General features: G+C 41.2%; 2 protein-coding genes across 10 annotated transcripts in view; both read left to right on the top strand.

Moving 5' to 3' along the window:
- Nucleotides 1-11,771, top strand: part of erfl1 (Ets2 repressor factor like 1) — a 127,672-nt gene extending 115,901 nt beyond the window's left edge. For all 4 annotated transcript variants that reach the window (XM_054783062.1, XM_054783063.1, XM_054783061.1 and 1 more), the window contains 3 exons: nucleotides 2,922-3,099; nucleotides 7,806-7,935; nucleotides 9,868-11,771. In XM_054783062.1, the coding sequence (XP_054639037.1) occupies nucleotides 2,922-3,099; nucleotides 7,806-7,935; nucleotides 9,868-10,637 (1,078 nt within the window). In that variant the 3' untranslated portion in view covers nucleotides 10,638-11,771. The remainder of the gene's footprint in view (nucleotides 1-2,921; nucleotides 3,100-7,805; nucleotides 7,936-9,867) is intronic.
- Nucleotides 11,772-13,174: 1,403 nt separating this feature from the next.
- Nucleotides 13,175-20,488, top strand: part of arhgef1b (Rho guanine nucleotide exchange factor (GEF) 1b) — a 44,853-nt gene continuing 37,539 nt past the window's right edge. For 4 of the 6 annotated variants that reach the window (XM_054780812.1, XM_054780813.1, XM_054780809.1 and 1 more), the window contains exon 1: nucleotides 13,175-13,287. The gene's annotated coding sequence lies outside the window, so the exon portion shown is untranslated. Of the gene's footprint in view, nucleotides 13,288-14,426; nucleotides 14,560-20,488 lie in introns of those variants that run through there. The other 2 variants (XM_054780810.1, XM_054780811.1) reach the window with 2 other exon arrangements.

Below are 20,488 nucleotides of genomic sequence, written 5' to 3'. Positions count from 1 at the left end.
CAGATTTGGCCCCCGGGCCTGAGTTTGACACACGTGGTTTACAGGATATAAAAGTGGCTCTTGCATCCTTTCATTTTTCACTATGCGGCGCGCACTGGAAAACGTTTGGATATCCCCAGTCTAAGCCTAAGATTCAAATCCAGAACCTTTTTGCGGTGAGGCAGACATGCTAAAGACACCTTCCACTGTGCCACTACATCAACTGACATGTTTACATGGTGCTCGTAAATATGAAGAGATAACGTTTGGAACCTTCGCTTGGGGAATGTCTATATGCCTCAATTGCTGCTTATCAGCCATCAGACATCTTAATGGAAAGTTCACAGAGCAGCCCCTCACCACAAAGACATTCAATAAGGATTTCGAAACATGTGAAGTCGCTGAAACTTCTTCCAACTTGTTACATTTTCTAAACACATCACGCCACATCATCAAGTGTGTCGTAGTTATCCCAAATGGTCTTATACTCCGCCTTCTCCTCCTTTTGCTTTCCTGTGGCCTCTTGCTAATGGGGGTTGTCGTCAGACTCTAATTGTTATGAATTGGCTGGGGCCTCAATTAGCCTTCTTAATTAGCCTCACTTAATTGCTCAATTAAGGGCCGCAGCAGCATTGCCATGCAAAGCAAAACACACGTAGCGCAGATACATACGTGCTGATCTGTGTGTGCGCATAATTTGTGCTGAGCTTTCAAGGAACAAAGGGAAATTGAAAACAACGTGTCGCCACTATTCAACTGCATCTGCTGGATTTTTGGGTTTCTTCGCACCTGAGCTCTATCACCAGAGCCAGGTGGCAAGCAGACACACACCACAGTGGGTGGCACAGGAAGCTGACATGCCCACTGGGGGCACGCCTGAAGTTGTTACCACGGAGACCCCCGCATCTCTCCTATTCTTTTGTTTGTTTGACTGACACTCTGCATATGATGTGATGTTCAAATGTTGACAGTTAACCCTTTTATAGGACCCTAGTTAGCATACGGTGGAACCTCTAAACACTAAAGTGTTTGAATTTTGTCCAATTAGAAATAATCCATTCCGGGGTCTAACTATGACCATCATAAAATCTTTATTAAACCTACAGGCAAGTTTTCAAGTAATATTTTAGCTCTCTTAACTGCAAGTGTAAAAAGACGTTAAACACTGTTTAAGAGTAAAAACAAATACAGTAAAACAGCCTTTAATGTGAGTGATGAAGGCCTAACGCAAAGGTGACTTGCATTGCAGGTGAACCTCACTCTCATTTTTAGCATTTTTAACTGTCATTTTTAACAAGTGTAAAAAGAAGTGGTCAGTGTCAAAATTACGCCAGAATTTTGCCTCGGTTTGCGTGCATCCTCCGGTTAGCGTACAACATGGCTCGTGTCTTGTGTTATTAATAAACTGCGTGAGTCCATCTGTATTTTATATATATTTTTTGTCAGAAAAGGTCTTTCCTTGTTAGCATCCAAACAAAACGGCAACCGGAAGTTACGTCGCCCGTCTACGATGTCAGCAGCTGTTGACTCAAAAATGTTATCACAAAACATGTTTTTATTGTTTTATAATTATAGTTTTACATGCATAAAACAATTCTAAATGCATATAAATGCACATAAATGTCAACTATGACAACAATTATTACCTTCATTGTAGACTACTGTTCCCAAAGACACGATGTGGCAGCGAGAAACCACACGGACGCCATCTTCCTGTTTTGTCATGAGGTATTTCTTGAATTCAATAGTGTTTCTCAACTTCTTTCTCAAAATGCTGGCACTTTTGGGTTACAGTATTGAGGTGGGAAACACTATTCAAGAAACAACTGTCAAAACAGAAAAGTGGTGGTGGTTGAACTCACTGCCACACCGTGTCTTCGGAGACAGCAGGTCAACAATCACGTGTTCAATGAAGGTCAAAGTAACCTTAAATGTTCATTTATCCTTTTCAACCATCATTTATACGTATTTATATGCATTTCAAATTGTTTTCTGCATGTCAAGCTATAATTGTAAAACTATTAAAATGTGTTTTGTGTCAGCATTTTTGGATTTCTGGAACGGATTCACTGGATTTACATTATTTCTTATGGGAAAAATTGATTCGGTTAGCGTCCGTTTCAGTTAGAGTCAGACCTTCTGGAATGAAATAATGATGCTAACCAATATTCCACTGGATTTCAAGAAAAAACTGCATCTCAGCTTTGTGATACAGTATAATGTCAAAAAGCGTATTATTAGTATGAACTTCGGTCTTTGCTCTTTTTTTCCCATTTTTGCTATTGTTTGTTTTTCCAATATTTAAAATTTATGCTTAAATAATCTATGTATTTTTTGTACAATTATGACTTTATTCTAATATTTTGACTTTATTCTCATAATATAATAACATTTTCCGCAACCTAATTTTCCAAAATGTCCAATTTCATTTCTTTTGTTTGTTTTTCACAATATTACGATTTTTTTTTTCTTTAATATTTCAACAGCCCACAGCCACAAATGGCCCTCGGGCTGCACTTTGGACACCCCTGATCTAATGTAAACCATTGAACTGACGTCTAGTACGTCAGGGGCATTTTAATTTTTTTTTTCAAGTAGCTGTCCAAATTCAGAATTCTCCGTCAGGAGTGTTCCTCTTTACACGTTCTTTCATCTAACTTCTGTTTCTAGCAGCTAAATCTAACTTCCCACTAAAAATGGTTGATATTGTATTGAACGAAGGCTTTCGGGCATAAATTGATCTGAGGAGGGAGGGGACGTATTAAAAAGAGTGGGAAATCAGCATAGCTCTCAGCCTGCAGCACTCAACTTGTTTACTAATTCATTTCCGTTAAATCTGAAACCTTGATACTAGTGTTATGTTAAGCTTTCCCTCCCCGGTTTCCTCTTCGTGTTCCTCTATCCTTTATCCCTCATTCGATTTCCTCCCCTCTGTGTTGCAGGTATTACTACAACAAGCGTATTTTGCACAAAACCAAAGGGAAGCGCTTCACCTACAAGTTTAACTTCAGCAAGGTGGTGCTGGTCAACTACCCCATCCTGGACATGGCCAACTCGCCCTTCTTCCTAGCCCAGAACCACTTCAACGGGGGCTCCACGGCACCGGACTGCAGCCCAGAGGTAAACACGACATGTTCATGTTAAATCATTTCCAAACACAGTGCTGTAAAAATGTCATTTACATGCAAAGTAATTAGGATGGAAAAGTCAGCCAAAACAGACATGCTGTTTCTGTTTTTCAAACATTTTCTATTAAAAAAAAAACAGATTTAATTCAAACAAAAATCCATTCCTCTCATATGGTTTTGCCATTTGAGTGAGCAGCTAGCTGCTACCTGGATGAATATATGAATAATGAGAATCATAATGTCATGTAATGCCATATAAATCCATGTAAATTATCCCGGGCATTTCTCTCCAGATTAGAACACCAACACTTAAAAACACCCCAATACTGTAACCCAAAATGAAGCCAAAGAAAGTTGCAACTGAAATGTTGGACTTTTTGTGTAAGCAGATCTAATGCAAACTTAGTCATTTGAAAAAATGATGACATCCCATCGTGTAAAACGTGTGAAAATGTGTGAAAACATGCACCCCTACGGTGTATCCTAAGCTATTATTTTTCAGACAAATACACTACACGGTGGTGATGTTCTTAAAACCCCGTACATTGGATGGACTTGAGACTTCTCGCACAGCTCAAAAAACACCCGCTGTAACTTTTGCCTAGCCAAATCATCACAAAATATGTATTTGTACTTTATTTATCCCACAGCGGGGAAATTTACTATTTGTTGCTAACCTTTTAGATTAACCTTTACCTGTGTGTCAAATCTGAGCAAGACTGGCTGAAAAACATGGCCGCCATCAAGCAAAACGTTTTTGGAGGGGCACTGATGGGACTTAAGGCTCTGTCCCCCTGCGCCGTCTAAAGATTTACGTCAGACGGTGTCCTACGGTGAAATATATGTTGCCATGGATGGTCGACAGAACAGCATGATAAATGTCTAAATACTGTTTGTCTTTAAAAACATCTCCTTAAAGGGATAGTTTGGATTTTTTGACATGAAGCTGTATGACACCCCCATCAGCAGTGTAGTCCATTAACAGCAAATTACCCCACCTGGTCTCCTAAGTCCATTTCTGGTCAGATTTTGGTGATGAAGAACGTAGTTCCGCTTAGTTGCTGGGGTCATTTAAGTAAAGAGTTTGGCTTCTCAAAACAATATGCGTTCAAAAGAGTAATACATTTACATCATAAAAACGCCTCCTCAAAAAAAATCAGACCTCACAAAACGCCTCAACAAACTGTCCGTAAGTCATTGACCAATAAAAGTTGGAGGTTATATGTATTACATGTATGTGACCACGTATTTCTAAGCATTGTAACCACAACCAATAGGGGGCGCCACAAATGTCATTTACACTGGTAGAAAAATGAGAACACCATGCGCTCTATCGAGTCTGATTTGTCATTTTTGCGGGACCTCTGTGCGAAAGAGGCTGGGGACTGCTATGATAGGTTGTGATGTACTACAGCCCTCACATCATTTGTTTCATTGACATTTCACTTTAGCGACAGCATTCACACGCCATTCCCTCAGGAGTAAAAGCAACAAAACTCCACATGAACACGGATCTAAAGTACCCGTGTGACTGATGATCTCCAGAGTGCGGCCAAGTTAAAAGTACAGGAGCAGAGTGTCATCCATCACTTGTCTTAAGGTCGTGGGGAGAGGAGGCTTTAACTCGTCCTTAAAGCCGCCTCTCCCAAAGACGACGTTATCCCTTGACTGTCTCTCTCATCCCCCCGCCCCATCTTCGGTGGCGTATCCATGTGTCATTGATCGGAAAAAAATGAAAGCGGGGTCGCGTCAGATCAGATCAATGGACGGGTTGTTAATGCGGTTTGTTAAGCAAACGCAGATCTCGCAGCTCGGGGAGTACAGTCTTTCAAAGTTGGGGTGACACTACTATTGATCCACACACCAGAAAAATCCCCCCTTCGTCCCCCGTGGTACCCCAGATTCATCTGTTCCATTTGTTTCACCTCATCTCCTTCTCCCTGGTGACTTTTTTTTTTGCCCTACATCCTGACTGACTGTCACCCCCCCCTCAGATCTCACCCCACATCTCCCGCCATCTTTCCCGCTTCCCTCCTCGTTTATCCTTTGGAGCCTCAAATGTGTTCTCCCCATTCCCATGGCAGTCCTTTGTGTCCTGTCCTTGCCTCCACTGTGTCCCCGCTTGCATCACGCACTGCAGGACGCTCGCTGTCGACATGTAAGCCACACTTTTTTTTGGATGCAGCCAATGCTAAAACAACCAATCAAACATGTTTTGTTATGTTTTTAACGAGTATCGTCATTCACTGCCTGAACTCGTAGCTCCTCTTTAGGCTACGCCTCCGCCATTCCTCGATGATGACATAATGCAGTGCTCAATTATTTTCTGTTATGCCCCCCGATTTGAATACTATACTATTGAGAACCTGTATTTATTTATTTATCTGTACAAACAACTGTATGAATTGCAGGCACCAGCATCACTCAAGCATGAATTAATACACTAACAGACTCGCCACCCTTGAAGAAGTGTAAAGTATACTATAGTATATAGTAGGGGTGCTCTGATTGCACGGCCACCAGTCAGAATCGGCCAATTTTTGTGAAAAAACACGTGATCGGCATATGCCGATAAATGCCTTTCAACGCCGATCACAAAAGGCAATCACTTGTGGCTTGTACTATTGCAGCATGCAGCCTGTAGCGAGCGTCTCCCGCTTACTTTCCCTCACACTGTGCAGGCGTGCCAAAGCCAAAACAATCATGTCTGCCGTGTGGAACTTACCTGTCGTTTGTGAGAGTCATATCAATTTTGCACCCTGCAAAACATGCCACGAACAATATCTCGCCGGGGTGGCACGTTAAAAGGCTTTAGTTTGGTGCGGCACCTGGGGGGCGAGCACTTGGCGGGGTGTGGTGAGTTTTCGAGGCTCGCAATGTGATAATCAGTTGGGCGGCGGCTATGCGGCCAAACGCTGGACACTCGCTCGTGTGTGCGTGGCAGTCTAAGGCTGATAGCCTGAAAAGTGGTTTGATTCGTCGGACTTGATGGCCGGCTTTCGTTGGCGGCGGGTTCCTGCTGGAGTGTCATCAAGCTGTGTGCTCTCGCATCCAAAGTCTCCTGAAAGAGACTGAAAGTTTCACCAGCGATATATGTTCTCTTGAAAAAGTAAGTCAAATATGTTTTCCCTTTTCATATCATGTAGCTAATAGTAAATTCAAAAATGTACACTTTATCTATGTGATTGGTATCGGCTGATTTCACTCATGGATGATTGGTATTGGAATCGGCAGCATAAAACCCTGATCAGAGCATCCCTAATATATATATATATATATACTGTAGTATACAGCTGGGGTCGCCAACCCATCGATCGTGAGCCACAAGCCGATCTTTGGGACTTTGCCGGTCGATCGCGAGAACATTTTGAAAAAATCCCTGAGAGTGATCAACACGCACGCATTTTGTCCACTGAACACGCCCGTACGCCTCGCCGGTATCCAGGCAGCAACCTGCGAGCCACAGCAAGGAGCACAGTCCCCAAAACCCGGCTGGAGGAACACTAGTACACCGGCTCGCCTCGTACACCGACTCGCCACACCGCTCTAGCAAGAAGGTCGAGAGAGGGCGGGAGTGATAGAGCGCTGCAGCGATGTACCTGCGCGCACAACAGGAATTATTGCACATTAATAGGGCTCAAAGTCTACCTTTGCTACCTCAAAGTTAAGAAACAAACACAGACGTGCAACTCCAAAAATCAACGCCGCTCGTTAAGGGCTGACCGGTAGCGCATTTACCAGCCCCTCTCTCCTCAATCTGCATCGCTCCTCCATACATTGAGAGACACTTGATATGTAGTATCATATCAGTAATGTTACATTATGTTACACTGACGAGACAAAAGACCATCCAAGTAAGAACAAGGAATTCTCCCAGTGCTAATACATGTATGAGTCTATATATTTATTATTTGTATTATTATGTCTATTATATTTGTTAATACTGGTTGAAGGTGACCATAGGGATGTTACTTCATGTCTAAAGGGCTCTAATAATGTTAAAAAATGTATTTAGAATGTCGTAAACAGATTTTCTATGCTCTAAGTACGAAAATATTTGATTTATAAAGGAAGAATCCGACTTTGCGGTAATTCACTTATCGGGTGAAGTCTGGAACCAATTAACCGCGATAAACGAGGGATTACTGTAAAAACCCCTGCCTCTCACACTCCCCCAGCACCTCACTGCATGCCCCCAAGGGGGGCCCTGCCCACTATTTGAGAAGCACTAGCACAGACTGATGACTGTGAAAAGATTTTTTTTTTACGTTTCACATGCTAAATTAGCATAACAGCAGTCGTGGTGTTGTGTGCTTTTGTGAAATAATTTGCTATTAAACAATTTTCTTATTGCTTCTGATGAAAATAAAAAAATGCAACATCATTCTTTCCCGCGTTAAGTGAACGACACACGTTAGAACGTCCATTTCTCCCTGGATTAAAACTATGACCAAGTGTGTCTTTTTTGGGACAGTTGAGCGATTACTTTTGTCAGTCAGAACCAAAATGTTGGGCACAAAAGGGGTGAAAACTTGTCAAAATGTACCATTATTTTTCCCATCCCGTCCTTTCCTCCGCTGTGTCCCCGCTTGCATCACCACACTTGGCAGGGGTGCTTGCTGTCGACATGTCACCAGTGCTTTTTTGAAGGAGCACTCTGTGTTGTGCACTTTTTCACGGTATTCCTCCATCTTCTAGGCTGTACAGTCCCTGTTTCCCCGCTTGCCAGACTCTGGCAGAGCCTCATCCCTGTGTGATCGGGGGACAACAGCGCCGGCGCCGGAAGGAGACAAGCTCAGACTGGACACATTTCCTTTCCTCAGTTCAGGTGAGCAGGTTGCGGAAAAATTAGTGGAGGGGAAAAAAGGCCTGGGGTAAGTCCTGGCTTACACGTGGCGGAGTAAGGTCAGGAAACAATGGCCGCAGCAGAGAGGAAGCAGGAGGAATGAGGAAGCGGGCGGGCGTGAGCATTTATTGTTAAAGGAAATAGGAGAGATGGCTGTCCCACTTGCAGCCTGCAGCGGTCGGCTTGTGAATTATACATAGGCGGCGCTGGTCCAAAACAAGTGGAAGGAAAGTGAGGTCACTCCAGTGTCTTGCCTTGCTGCTTGGCGTCCATGACAGCTAACAAGAGAGCAAGAGTGTGCAAACAGATGCACTAACGAGACCTCCCCCTTTCCTTCCCTCCTTCCACAGTTTGTCCTCAGGTCTTATTCCTTCCTTCTTCTCTTCTCCCTCCCATGTGTCCCCGCCGCCCTAATCCCTTCTCAGGCAGGAAGGTCCTAATTGAGGGTGCAGGCTTCAGTTTGTGGCCTGTGGGCGCCCATTACTGTGTTTTCATAAGCAAGTGAGCGGGCCCGTCTGACTGATTCAATATTCATGTGTCTGCCAGCTACTCCGCGCACACACACACACACACACACACACACACACACACACACACACACACACTGTCAAATTAGCCCCGCATAGTAAATAACGACGCAGAGCAGGGCGAGGAGCGGGCTAGCAGAGAGGAAAGAAGAAGAAAAAGAAGGGGGAATCTGGGAGTGAGTTGGTTGTCAGCTGGAAGGAAGTCTGCCTCCCTGGGCTGGTAGGGGGATGCTTTTGTTTGTTCATTAAATATAAACAACATCCCAGCACACACTGAGTCAAATGCAAGGCTTTTTTTGTTATTACAGAAATTCATACGCTTAGGTTAATTTTTTTTTACTTCATCCTTCATGAACCAGAAAGTACCCTGGTAATTAACAAACAAATGGACTAAAAAATGGTTTAATAATTACAAATTTTCAACAAAAAAAGGATCCTGTGTGAATTTGCATTAAAAAAAAAACATTTAAAAAAGTTTTAACATTTCTGTAATAGTATAAAATGGGAACTTTATCAAACAAATCATAATATTAGTAAGACAAACCTAATTTAATGATAATAAAGTCATAACATTACATTAAGAAGATAAAACACGCTGGGGAATAAAGTTGTAATATTACCAAAGGAAAAAAAGCATATTTTTTCTAATAATAAAGTCATAATATTAGCAGAAAAAAAGTCTCATTTTTAGGGAATGTAATATTACCATGAAAGAAAAATCAAAATGTTATGATCATAAAGTCATAATATTACTAGAAGAAAGCCTAAATGTTAAGGACTTAAGTTGTACTATTATCAGGAAAACCAACCTTAATTTTAGAATAATAAAGTCATGATATTACCAGAAAGGTTTAGGGAATAAAACTGTAATATTACCAGGAAATATTACCGTGCTTGCGTGGGTTTTCTCCGGGTGCTCTGGTTTCCTCCCACATTCCAAAAACATGCATGTTATGTTAACTGGCAACTCTAAATTGTCCATAGGTATGAATGTGAGTGTGAATGGTTGTTTGTCTATATGTGCCCTGCGATTGGCTGGCGACCCGTCCAGGGTGTACCCCGCCTCTCGCCCGAAGTCAACTGGGATAGACTCCAGCATACCCACGACCCTAGTGAGGATAAGCGGCATAGAAGATGGATGGATGGATGGATGGATATTACCATAAAAAATCAAAATGTTAGGGAATAAAGTTGTAATATTACACAAAAAACTACAAACTTGCACAGTTTGCATGATTGACCTGTGACGTGTCTAAAGCGCCCCCTATGGCTCCTTAATTAGAATTGCTGCTGCCACTGAGTAGAATCAGTGAACATGATGACATGTTTTATGTGAAGACCTCTTGAGCCAAGCTAACCTCCATGTCTCCTCTGTCCTGTCCTGTAGCCGCCCCCTGTTACTCCAAGCCCCCATCTCTGCTGGGCCCCTACCCTCGCAACCCACCCTTTGACTACCCCTGGGGCTTCAACCCCTACCTCCCGGGGGCCTTCTCGCTCAACAACTGCCCCAAACTGCCCCCCGCCTCCCTCTACCCCTCCCAGTTCTACCCCGGCCCCTTGCAGAGCAGCCTGTCCCAGCTGCCTCACCCCTTCGCCAGCTTGCTCCCCCCGGGGGAGGCGGGCGAGAGAGGAGCAGCAGGGCACACCGGCGGGACAAACGGCACGGCAGGGGGCCAGCTGGGCAGACTGGGCCTGCCTTCCTACCCGGGGAGCCTGACGCTGGGGCGTGCAGACATCAGCAACGGGGCGTCTTTGGGGGAAAGGGCGGATGTCACACCCCCGGGCTCGGGCTTGAACGTGGGCCTCGTCGCCGGGGTGGGCCGTCAGAGCCCCACGGAGAGGCGGGGGAGCGTGAAGCAGGACCCCGAGTCAGACTCGGACCTGGAGATCACAGACCTGAGTGACTGCAGCTCGGACAACGAGCAGGATTTCACCACAGCCAAGGAGGCTCGCCTGGGGGGACGGCCGCAGACGGTGCTGGATGGGAAGAAGACAGCTATACTGCCTCCCATCTCGTCTGTGTCCCCCCACCCCCTGAAGACCCTGATGCCCATCACTCCTGCACCCCCTGCTCTCACACCCTCGCTTGCCCCCGCTGTGGCTTCTTTGCATGAGAGACACAGGGAGACAGAGACCCTAAAGATGATCCACAGCTAATACTTCTTCTTCTATGGTGTGTGTGCTCTCATTTTCTTCTCTTTACAAACACCATAAGCACGTGTGTGCTTTTCATGCAAACTTTTTTCCACCTCAAACGGTCTCAATCTACGTGACTTTGTTCGCAGTCACTTAAAGGAAATGACAAGAGCACAAACAAAACAGATCCTCCATTGATTAACAAGACACGGTGCAATACTGCCACCTGGTGGCGCATTCAGCCTACTTCTGCGCTTTGAAATCCTGTACTACACATCGTTTCTTCATTGACTTGAATTTAAATCACATTTTTAACAGTGTAAAGATGTGAGTTTTAAATGAAGGAAAGAAAAGAAGAGCAGAAATGTAAAGAATTTGTATGAATATTTCCGTGTGTATATATATTTTAATATGGTGTACATCACATTTAATTATTACTTGTCTATGATGATAAGAGTTAGCCGTATCGTTGTGACTTTATTCCGTATTTAAAATGTAAAAAAAAAAAAAAGAAAGCTGATGTGTATCACAGTTTTAAATTATTCACACACAAAGTGTTTTTTTCTACCGTGAGCTTATTGGGATTGTTTTAATTGGGCCCTTTGGTCTTTTTTTTTTTTTTCTCAAAATGTCCTCTCTACTCTCCAAACACTTTTGGGAGTACAAAATATGCTGGTAGACTTATTTTTATAATTAGCATTCATCCAGTGTAACAGTACTGTAATTAGTCAAATGTGAAATATATTGGTCTTTGCATTCATTATTTATGTACTTATTTATTTATTTCTCAATCAATGCGTGTTGTCCCTTTCAGCGAAAAGACACATATTTATGTATTCATTTATTTATTTATTTATTTATTTGTTTGTTTATTTGTTTATTTTTGTATTTTATTCCCCCACTAAACCACCTTGTAGCGCTTCACGGCCAGTCAAATCTCTGCTGTAAAAGTTCATAATGTGAATCTCATTTGTCGCTTCGGGACGTCTCCACGTGGACACACGAACAGCTGTAAATACTGTCTCTTCTCTCCGTGTGTGTGTACACATCCGACATGCTTTGTTTTTACTGTAAAGAAGTCACATGGAAGGTGCAAAAAAAGGTGGGGGGAAAAAAGAAGACAAAGATTAGTATCTTGAAAAGCAATAAACTATTATTCTGGATATCACACGCTTGTTGTCTTGTAAGTTGTTGTTTTTTTTTACTTTATTGTTTCATGAATAGATCAGAATTGTCATATTTATGATTATTTCACCATTTTTATATTTGGGCTTAAGTGTTTTTTTTTTTTTAATAAATAAAATAAAGCTTAAAAAGAAATATTTTCTGTTTTACTTTTGAAATGTTACTTTTATATTTTATTAAATAACTAATACATTTAATTGCAGCACAACAGTAGAAAAAATTAGCAATGTAAAATTTTAAAAATATGTTCAGACTATTGTAAATGTGTACTGTGTACAGTATAACTGTGTATCCAAAACTATACAAATGAGCAAAAGTAGATGCAACAATTAGAAAGTATTAAGGTCGTATAATATAATATATTATGCAAATAAAAACAGAAGTGTAACACTTACTACTGTACATTTAAGTTATTGTACGTTATTGAAATATGAATATACAGAAAATATATGATTTCCTGAAAGGAATTGATAAAAAAAAAATAACTTAAATAATGTAAAAGATAGTAACATACAGCGGTAAATACATCAAATTGTCCTTATTCAATATAAAGTATACGGTACAGATATATCACACATTTTGGTTAATTGTGCTACAAGAGAAGGCAAAATGATTACAGACACTTCCGTTAACTGCAAGCTACAACTTTAAACTTCACTTTTACATTAATTTCCATATGTTTCTGTTTGAAGTCAATATACAGTATTTGGAGCAAAGTTTATATCAGACTGCGATTATGTTCACGTGCCTGTTATGTGCTAGTTTATCCACGCAGGGGAGACAGAACACACAAAACACGTAGGCAACCCAAGGCTTTTAAAGTAACGTTGCTTTGATCTAAGAGCGGATAAAATGCGCTTTATGGCGCCATTAAAGGTCGTTATCCTGTCAGGCTGACATAATGGGCGTGAAATGATAAAGTATAAAGTAAAGACTTTAAGGGAGACATGCACTAAAGTTGCAATTTTTACGTGCCAAAATGAAGTTGTGTAACGAGACAATTTACTTAGGTATCATCACTAAATCAATCATTGTTAAACAGGGCGCTTAGTATGCAGCATAATGACACGTGGGTGCAAGATAATGCTTAAGGAGGTCGCTTTTTTAAAATACATCATTTTGGACCGGCAGAGTGTAGAGTAAATGGGGACGGATTTGTGTGCGACACAATGCGGAAGCAAGCAGCATTTTAAGTCTTACAAACGTAAAAATAAAAATCAAACTTAAAATGTGTACAACATTTCCAGTTTTAAAAAGATTATATTCATGATTCACATTATTTTTATTGAAACATTTTGTGGTTTATTTGGTGCGCTCACGGTAGCTTCTCGTGTACTTCCGCGTACAATGTTTTTTTTTTTTTTTTCTTTACTCCCCCCCTCACCCCCACATCACTCCGCTCACTTCACTTTACTGACACACGACAACTTTCGATCAGGAAACCTTATTTTGACGCTCCTGCCTGACGTTTTCGCCCTCTTTGTTGGTGAGTAAAGCTTTCAAACATTACCCCCCCCGTGGACTGCATGGATCGCCACAACATGTGTGACTTGAGTGTTTAAAAAAACAGTAAAGTAACCGCGGAGGTGTACTTTTTAAACCGACAAATTCATGACAAGTCTCGACCGCAGCTCGCCGCACTATATCGCCTCATCAGTTGCGGCTTTTTCAATAAAATAACCCATGGCAAGTTTAATTTGTCTTTTCATTACTTAATACTTAAGTGAAATAATTTTAGTTACGTGGAGGTGGTGTAGGGGTAAAATGACTCTCGTATGTATAGTCGAGTTGTGTGTGCGTGTTTGTGTCGTTTGTTTGAGTGCAATGGTCGTGTTGCTTTCAAGCCTCCCTAAAAATAATCGGAAATAGCAACATTGAATACCTCACTTTTGAACACGTAATTTCGTTGTGGTTGTTTTGTTGATATTTTTGTTAACGTGCTGTGACAGCTCGTCATTATATGATGCATTGCAATGGTGCAACATGTAAACTGCCCCCCCACCCCCGGCCTTCCCCCAGCCTCCTCATGCAGACATGATCAATAAGTAGTGTCTGTATGTTATTGATTGGTGAGGGTTTTATTGCTTGTGTGTGTTTCCTCCCAGGAAGCTGCAGTGTACAATTAATGTCACTGGTACTGAAATAATGTATAATAATCTGGATAATATTTTTTTAATTATTATTTTAATAATTTTAGCTCATAGCGTCTGTTTTATTGATTAGTGAGTGTTTCCTCTCAGGAATCTGCTGTGTTCAATTAATATCACTGTAGATCACTTTAAAATTGTGATATGATAACAACACTGACATAATTTATGATAATTTGTGTACTTTATATGTTATGATTTTCCATTTATTTTAATTATATTAGTCCATCTGTCAAATCAGAAATTAATATACTAATTAGTGCCTGTGCTATAAATGGCCTTGCCATTCAGTCATAGCTCTCAAAGGTGGAGCAAAGGGAGCTGCCCACATTTTAACAAGTGCAGACTTGTGTGGAGCCCAAAGGCGACCTTGTCTTCCTTTTAAAGGAATGTTGTCTTGTTTAATGGCACTTCTCTCTCTCTTTCTGTCTCTCGTTGTTAGACCGGAGGTCCGTGTCATAAACTGGCCCACCGTTAGCATAAACAGCCTTTCTGTATGAGAGGTATCAACTCTGTTAGCGTGGAACAGCCAGGGGGTGTCCCGAGGCGCTTCGTTCGCAGGCGAGCTAATAATTTACTGCAGTTGGGCTTGGACTTCAAAGCTATCGCAGGTATTCTTCTCTGGCTTGATGGTGGAGTGATGAACAGGGGGAAGATAAGCAGAGGCAGACACTCTTCTTCTGGTCTTTTGAGGTCTGCTGATGACTCCTCGATGAGCTGAGTGGGTGAAATGGGGTGAAAACACATTATTATAATATGTTATGATCATTTGTGTTGTCTTCTAAGGTTTCATTTTTGTTTTGAATTGCATGGTGGGCTGGATTAAATGCTCTCGCGGACCGTAAATGGCCCATGAGCCGAAGGTTGGCCAACTCGCTTTATATCCTTGCCAGTGAGTCTAGCTAAGTGTAAGGCAACAGTGCAGTACTTGGGTGTATATATATATATAACTGTACAGTGGAACCTCTGAAGTCGATAGTTAGAATTTTTTGGGGGGGAAATATGCCTCAAGTCATGCAAAACCTCATGCATGAGGTCACATGAGACCTCAGAGTACTTCACAGAAGCTCATTTCAGCGTTTTCGATGCCATTTTGTGGCTTTCTAGTTCTCTCCATCCTCGTCTCGTCACCTGTCCGTCTCGCTGGTGGAAAAGCAGCAACATGGAAAGACTTACTCCAGTCTAGCCTGCTGAGACTCGAGGCGGAGGATCGGGCGAGCTGATGCGAGTGAGAGCGGCAACAAGAGAATGAAGTCATTCATTGAAGGAGCGCTGGAAAAAAAGCCAGACTTCATAGATGGATGTTTACTCTTGTGCTGGTGTGACATGGGGTGGAAGGTCGCACTCGGAGGAGACTTTGCTGAGGACACTAGGACATAATACTTGTAGCACCAGCAACTTATTAATGCTAACAACTAGAGAATGCAGCCCCTCAGGAAGTTCTGCCTGAATGCATATTGTTATAATTGTAAATGGGCCAATGTAGTAGGCAGGATATGTGGGCGCATATGGTTAACATTTCATCTGTTCCACGTTGTGCTGTTAAGTCGAAACGTGCACAAAAACGGAGTAGAAATGATGAGAGAGCGCTTTGAGGCAACGCCGTGGCATCATTTCCACATCATTGCTTTTTTTAGCCTTTGCCTTTGATGTTCCTGCAGAGAAAGTGTATATTTTGGAAAAACGCTGTTTGAGAATCATGTAATTTCGACATGCAAATGAGTCATATTGTGATTTTTTTTCCACAGATTGAAACAGTTCCTAGATATTCCTAGATGACACTTAAGACATTGTAAATTAGCCTGATTGTTAATCGTCACCCGCGACCCTAAAAAAGGAGAAGCGGTATAGACAATGGATGGATGGATGTTAATCGTCAATCTGACACATTTTCTTACATAAGCAGCTAACATAAAAATGACTTTGTCGTTTAATTTCATACTTGATGACTGGGCAGGCTCTCCAGAGAACCAAATGTGTACATACACACTATTGAAAAGTCTGCTTCCAGTAATATAAAAACTAGTAGAGAAAATTGGTTGAATGTCTAAAAAAAAGTGACGATTGAGCAATCAACGGACTGTTCTTGTCCAGTGCCACCCTTGAGATACCGATCCGAACAGGAGAGTACCAAAAAGTAATACATTAAAGATCAGTTCAAAATGTTGATGTTTTTTACCTTTTTTATTGGCTATTAAACGCACAAAAAATCCAATGTAAGGCAAAATATGCCAAGCAATTAAATATATTTAAGGAAAAAACTCACTTAGCTTCGTGTTACACATAGCAAAGAAAATACAGATTTGTATTTGTGTGATATCTAACATTCAACATTTAAACTTTTTCTCATAACCTTTTGCTTATTTGTTGTTGTTTTGCTTTGAGTGAAGCCCTAGTGCTCCTTTGGAATGTTATGGGGTGGGCCATTTTTCATTTTATTTTTATAAAATATTATATTTTTAATACGGTTGTTAAATGATTACAATTTTTGATCAAATTAATCACAGTTTTCAATTGAATTAATCATGATTAATCTACATTTGCCACTACATGTGAAATATACAAATTTTTGCTGTATTTTATGAACAGAAACACAATGACCGTATTTTCCACACTATAAGTCGCACCAGCTGAAATGAAGACGGAAAAAAACATATATAAGTCGCACTGGACTATAAGTTGCATTTTTGAGGGGAAATTTATTTTATAAAATCAGAGACCAAGAACAGACTTTTCATCTTCAAAGGGAAGTTATAGCAATAACGATAAAATGGAGAACAACAGGCTAAATTGTACTTCCGCATTAAGGGTTACGTGAGTGAGAGATAAGAATATCCACTTTTTCTGTTTATAGACTACACATACACGTACAATAAAGACGTAATTTTCGGAGTGTGAGTGAATCCATCTCGCTGTCGTCTAATGAGAATGAGGAAGTGTCGTTCCCAGGACGAGCTGACTAGAGACGTGTTTGTGAGTTGGAGATACAATTTCTCTTGGAGATTAATAGTTGGAATTGCACTGCTGTTGATGTCAGAATAAAGTTATGAAAGAGCGGCAGCCTCTGTGTGACTCTGGGCGGACGCCATTGTGGCTCCATCTGCCCTCATAACTGAGAGATGCGACTTGACATGATGCGCATGCGTTAATGATGCTAAAAATGTTAATGTAATTAATGAAATAAATAAGTTACCGGCGTTAATGCTGTTTTTGACAGCCCTGATTTTTAGGCCAAGAAACAACAAGCTGCTGGCCGCACTTTGGATACCCCACTATACAATAGTGTTGCAAGATATTATTCTAATAATGTCGTGCTAGAGCAATAATTGATATCAAGTACCAGTCAAACATTTGGTCGTATAGTCATCCCTCATTTATCGTGGTTAAGTTGTTCCAGATCCAAACATTTTTATGCTTGAAAATGCTTAATTTAGCCCAAGAATATGTAACATTTCTTTAAATATGCATTTTACAGACTAATAAAAGTCAACCACAAAACAGCAATCGTTTATTAATTAATAATTTTTTGCAAAATTGTGATAGAATGAAGGGGCGATGTTCGAACTGCGATGGAGCGAGAGATGACTGTACTTCCTCGTGTTACTGTATTTGAAGACCAGTTTCCTTTATACATCGTATTCTGTATGTAATGTCTTGGAAGTGCATGATTATAAACACAACTAAGAGTAATGCGGTAAATAAAAAGTAATATTTTTACATTCATCACTGCATGTTGTACATGTAACGTTTTATAATGTTTCAACAAACCTATGTAGTATGTAATAGGTAATAAAACTTGCTCTCATTGGTCCTTCAGCTATGCAGTGATAACAATATAGGATAATAAATAAATTTGCATCATATTAACAGGTAAAAATCATTATAAAGCATGTCGGACAGCTATGATATTGATTGTATTTGAAGCTTGCGCTGATACAATACACCAGGATATTGATATTGTTTCCCTCCCCTTGTGGAAATGCACTAGGGGAGTGATGTAGTGTTGGCAATCGCAAAAATGACTTAGACCAGATCGTGTACCCCTTCAGACATTTGACTCGAAGTCATTTGCCACCTTCTGCTGCACACTTTTTACATTTCAATAAATTCAATCATTAGGATTAATTGGTTAATTCATTTTATACTAAATAATTCTGGTTCAAAAATTTGTATTGTGCATTGGTCAAATTTTGATAAAAGTATGACATGAGCACTGATAAATTCATCTTGGAGATGAATAAAGTATCGAAGCATTCGTCCTACATCTTTTATTTCAGCCGGATGTCGGGATCCTTCCCTTTTGAATGGGTTGAACTTGAGCTTGACTTTTGTCCACTTGTAAGCGCTATTATTTAAATCTGCACATTAATTTGATACCAAATTGAAAGGGAAAGTTGAACAAACATGATAAAGCAGTATCCAAAGTACAAAAATACATACAAGTGGCGATAAAGCCTCATTTTCAGGGGAATCGCCACTCTCTCATCCTGACAGGCACATACTTTGACAGGTTTTCACAGTGCGGGGATTGGAACACCAATATAAATTAAACCGTCAAGATTAACCACTCTTAGTACACAACAGAATCATCAAACTTACTTATTCATATAACTCGCACAGAGCAATGAAGAGCTTCATGCCGTATCGCCTTCCTTCTTTCTGCTAGGAAGGTGCGCTCTGCAATGAGGCGTTCAGGCACTCTCGTAATTGTGAGTGTTCGACGCTAATTGTTTTTCATTTTTATTCATGTACCCCCAATGACGATTGGCATACCCCTGGGGGTACGTGTACCCCACTGTGGGAACCTAGTACTTAGACTATTTGCTAACTCCACTGACAGATAAAATAAAATGAACTCCAGGCACACAAGCCGCTGTCTTACAAATAAACAACTGAGTATACTGAGTCCCGTATACTAGTGGTCTTTGTGTTTAGCCTCAGCAATTAGTGCTCCACACACACACACACACACACGCACACACGTACACACACACACACGGAAGTAGTTAGTTGAACTGCCAGCCCATGCCAGTCGATTGCTCCTGGCCTATCAAATGTTTCCATGCAGCCATTGACCTCTATGTAGGGAGGGAAGAGGGGGTTGGAGTAGAGTGGAGTCGGGGGGTCGATGAGTTGGCGCAGTAGAGAGAAAATGAGGCTGAATTAAGTTGAATGTTTTTGTTTTTTTTTAATTGCTGTTCCGTCTCATAGAAAACATTTGGAAAGGGGCGTCAAATAACGGGGAATCATCTGAAGAGAAGCTTAGTGAACCTCTTTAGCCAAAAGAGAAGTAATAAATAGCATATGATGGTTGCAAGAATCCAACATTTGTTTTTGAAGGTGAAGCCATGACAAAAAAAAACTAATTGTATTTTAGCTGCCAATGTAATACTCGATAAATGACATAATTGGCCCTTGTCTGACTGCCATGAATGCATCACTGTGGTGCCCAGGCTTCTCCCTCCCTTCCTGCACAAGAGCGCACTTTGTTTGTTAGCACTGAAGGTGCCAGAGGTTAAAATACGCTGCATTTGCAAGCATAATAATACTCATTTTTGATTGCCACATTTGTTCTGAACTCCTGTTTCCATGCCGGTGTGTTGTATTGAGCAGTATATTGGTGCCTGGATGTGAATGGGGTGTTAATTAAGAGCACACGATAATTGGAGAGAGGCTGATACTTCCCAAGTTTGAAAACTCATTTGTATATTCATCAACTTGCCATTTTTTTTAAAAACTTTAATAATGTAAAATTATTTATTAAGAAGTGTATTGCACAACATGGCAGCAACAGAACCAATGTTGTAATAGCGACAAGGAGCAAACTGCTCAGCCAGCATTAATAACGCTGATGTGTTCACTGTAAACAACAGTACGACATTTGTAACACACATGAGTTTCTCGACATTTTAAGTGCATGCAGAGGTAGATAAAGCTGCTGGATGTTGACCACTCATGTTGTGGAGTTTATCAAAAAAAGGAGGTTTACTACAGCCACAGCTGTTAATGCCAATGTTTTTTTTTACGTCTTTCTAACTAGAAACCCTGCCAGTTATTGGCTTTTTTTAGACCACATGCCTGGCGACTATAGGAGACTGCTAATGTAATAATACTCTTTGACGTTTGTTCTGAACTCCTGTTTGTATGCCGGTGCAGAATAATGCTTGGAAGAGTTGTGCCATAGTAGTCCAACTTCCCATTTCTAACGTCGTGTTGTGGTCTTCTTTAGACAGCCAACTATTTCAATTAACAGCGCCTCTGCTGGTTGCAGCCAAGTAGTGCATTCCCTGTTGCCCGGCTTGCCTCCCCTCCATGACTGTTGTTTGCTGGCTGTCAGAGCAGCAGCAGCAGCGGCGGTGAGATTTCTGGGATAACTTTGCCCTTTGTGTGCCGCTCCAGCCGCTGTCATGTTGCCCCTTTTACCTCGCTGAACCAACAGCATGCATTGGCTTGACTCGCGTCGGGCAGCCGTATCCACAATCAGGTCACCGCCGCCACCCCCCCTCCTACCCCTCTGAGGGACGCCATAGCTGTAGTAGT

Source organism: Dunckerocampus dactyliophorus, chromosome 7, assembly GCF_027744805.1.
Source record: "Dunckerocampus dactyliophorus isolate RoL2022-P2 chromosome 7, RoL_Ddac_1.1, whole genome shotgun sequence".
In the NCBI taxonomy this organism is placed as follows: Eukaryota; Metazoa; Chordata; class Actinopteri; order Syngnathiformes; family Syngnathidae; genus Dunckerocampus; species Dunckerocampus dactyliophorus.
This window is presented reverse-complemented; position numbering and strand designations above follow the sequence as displayed.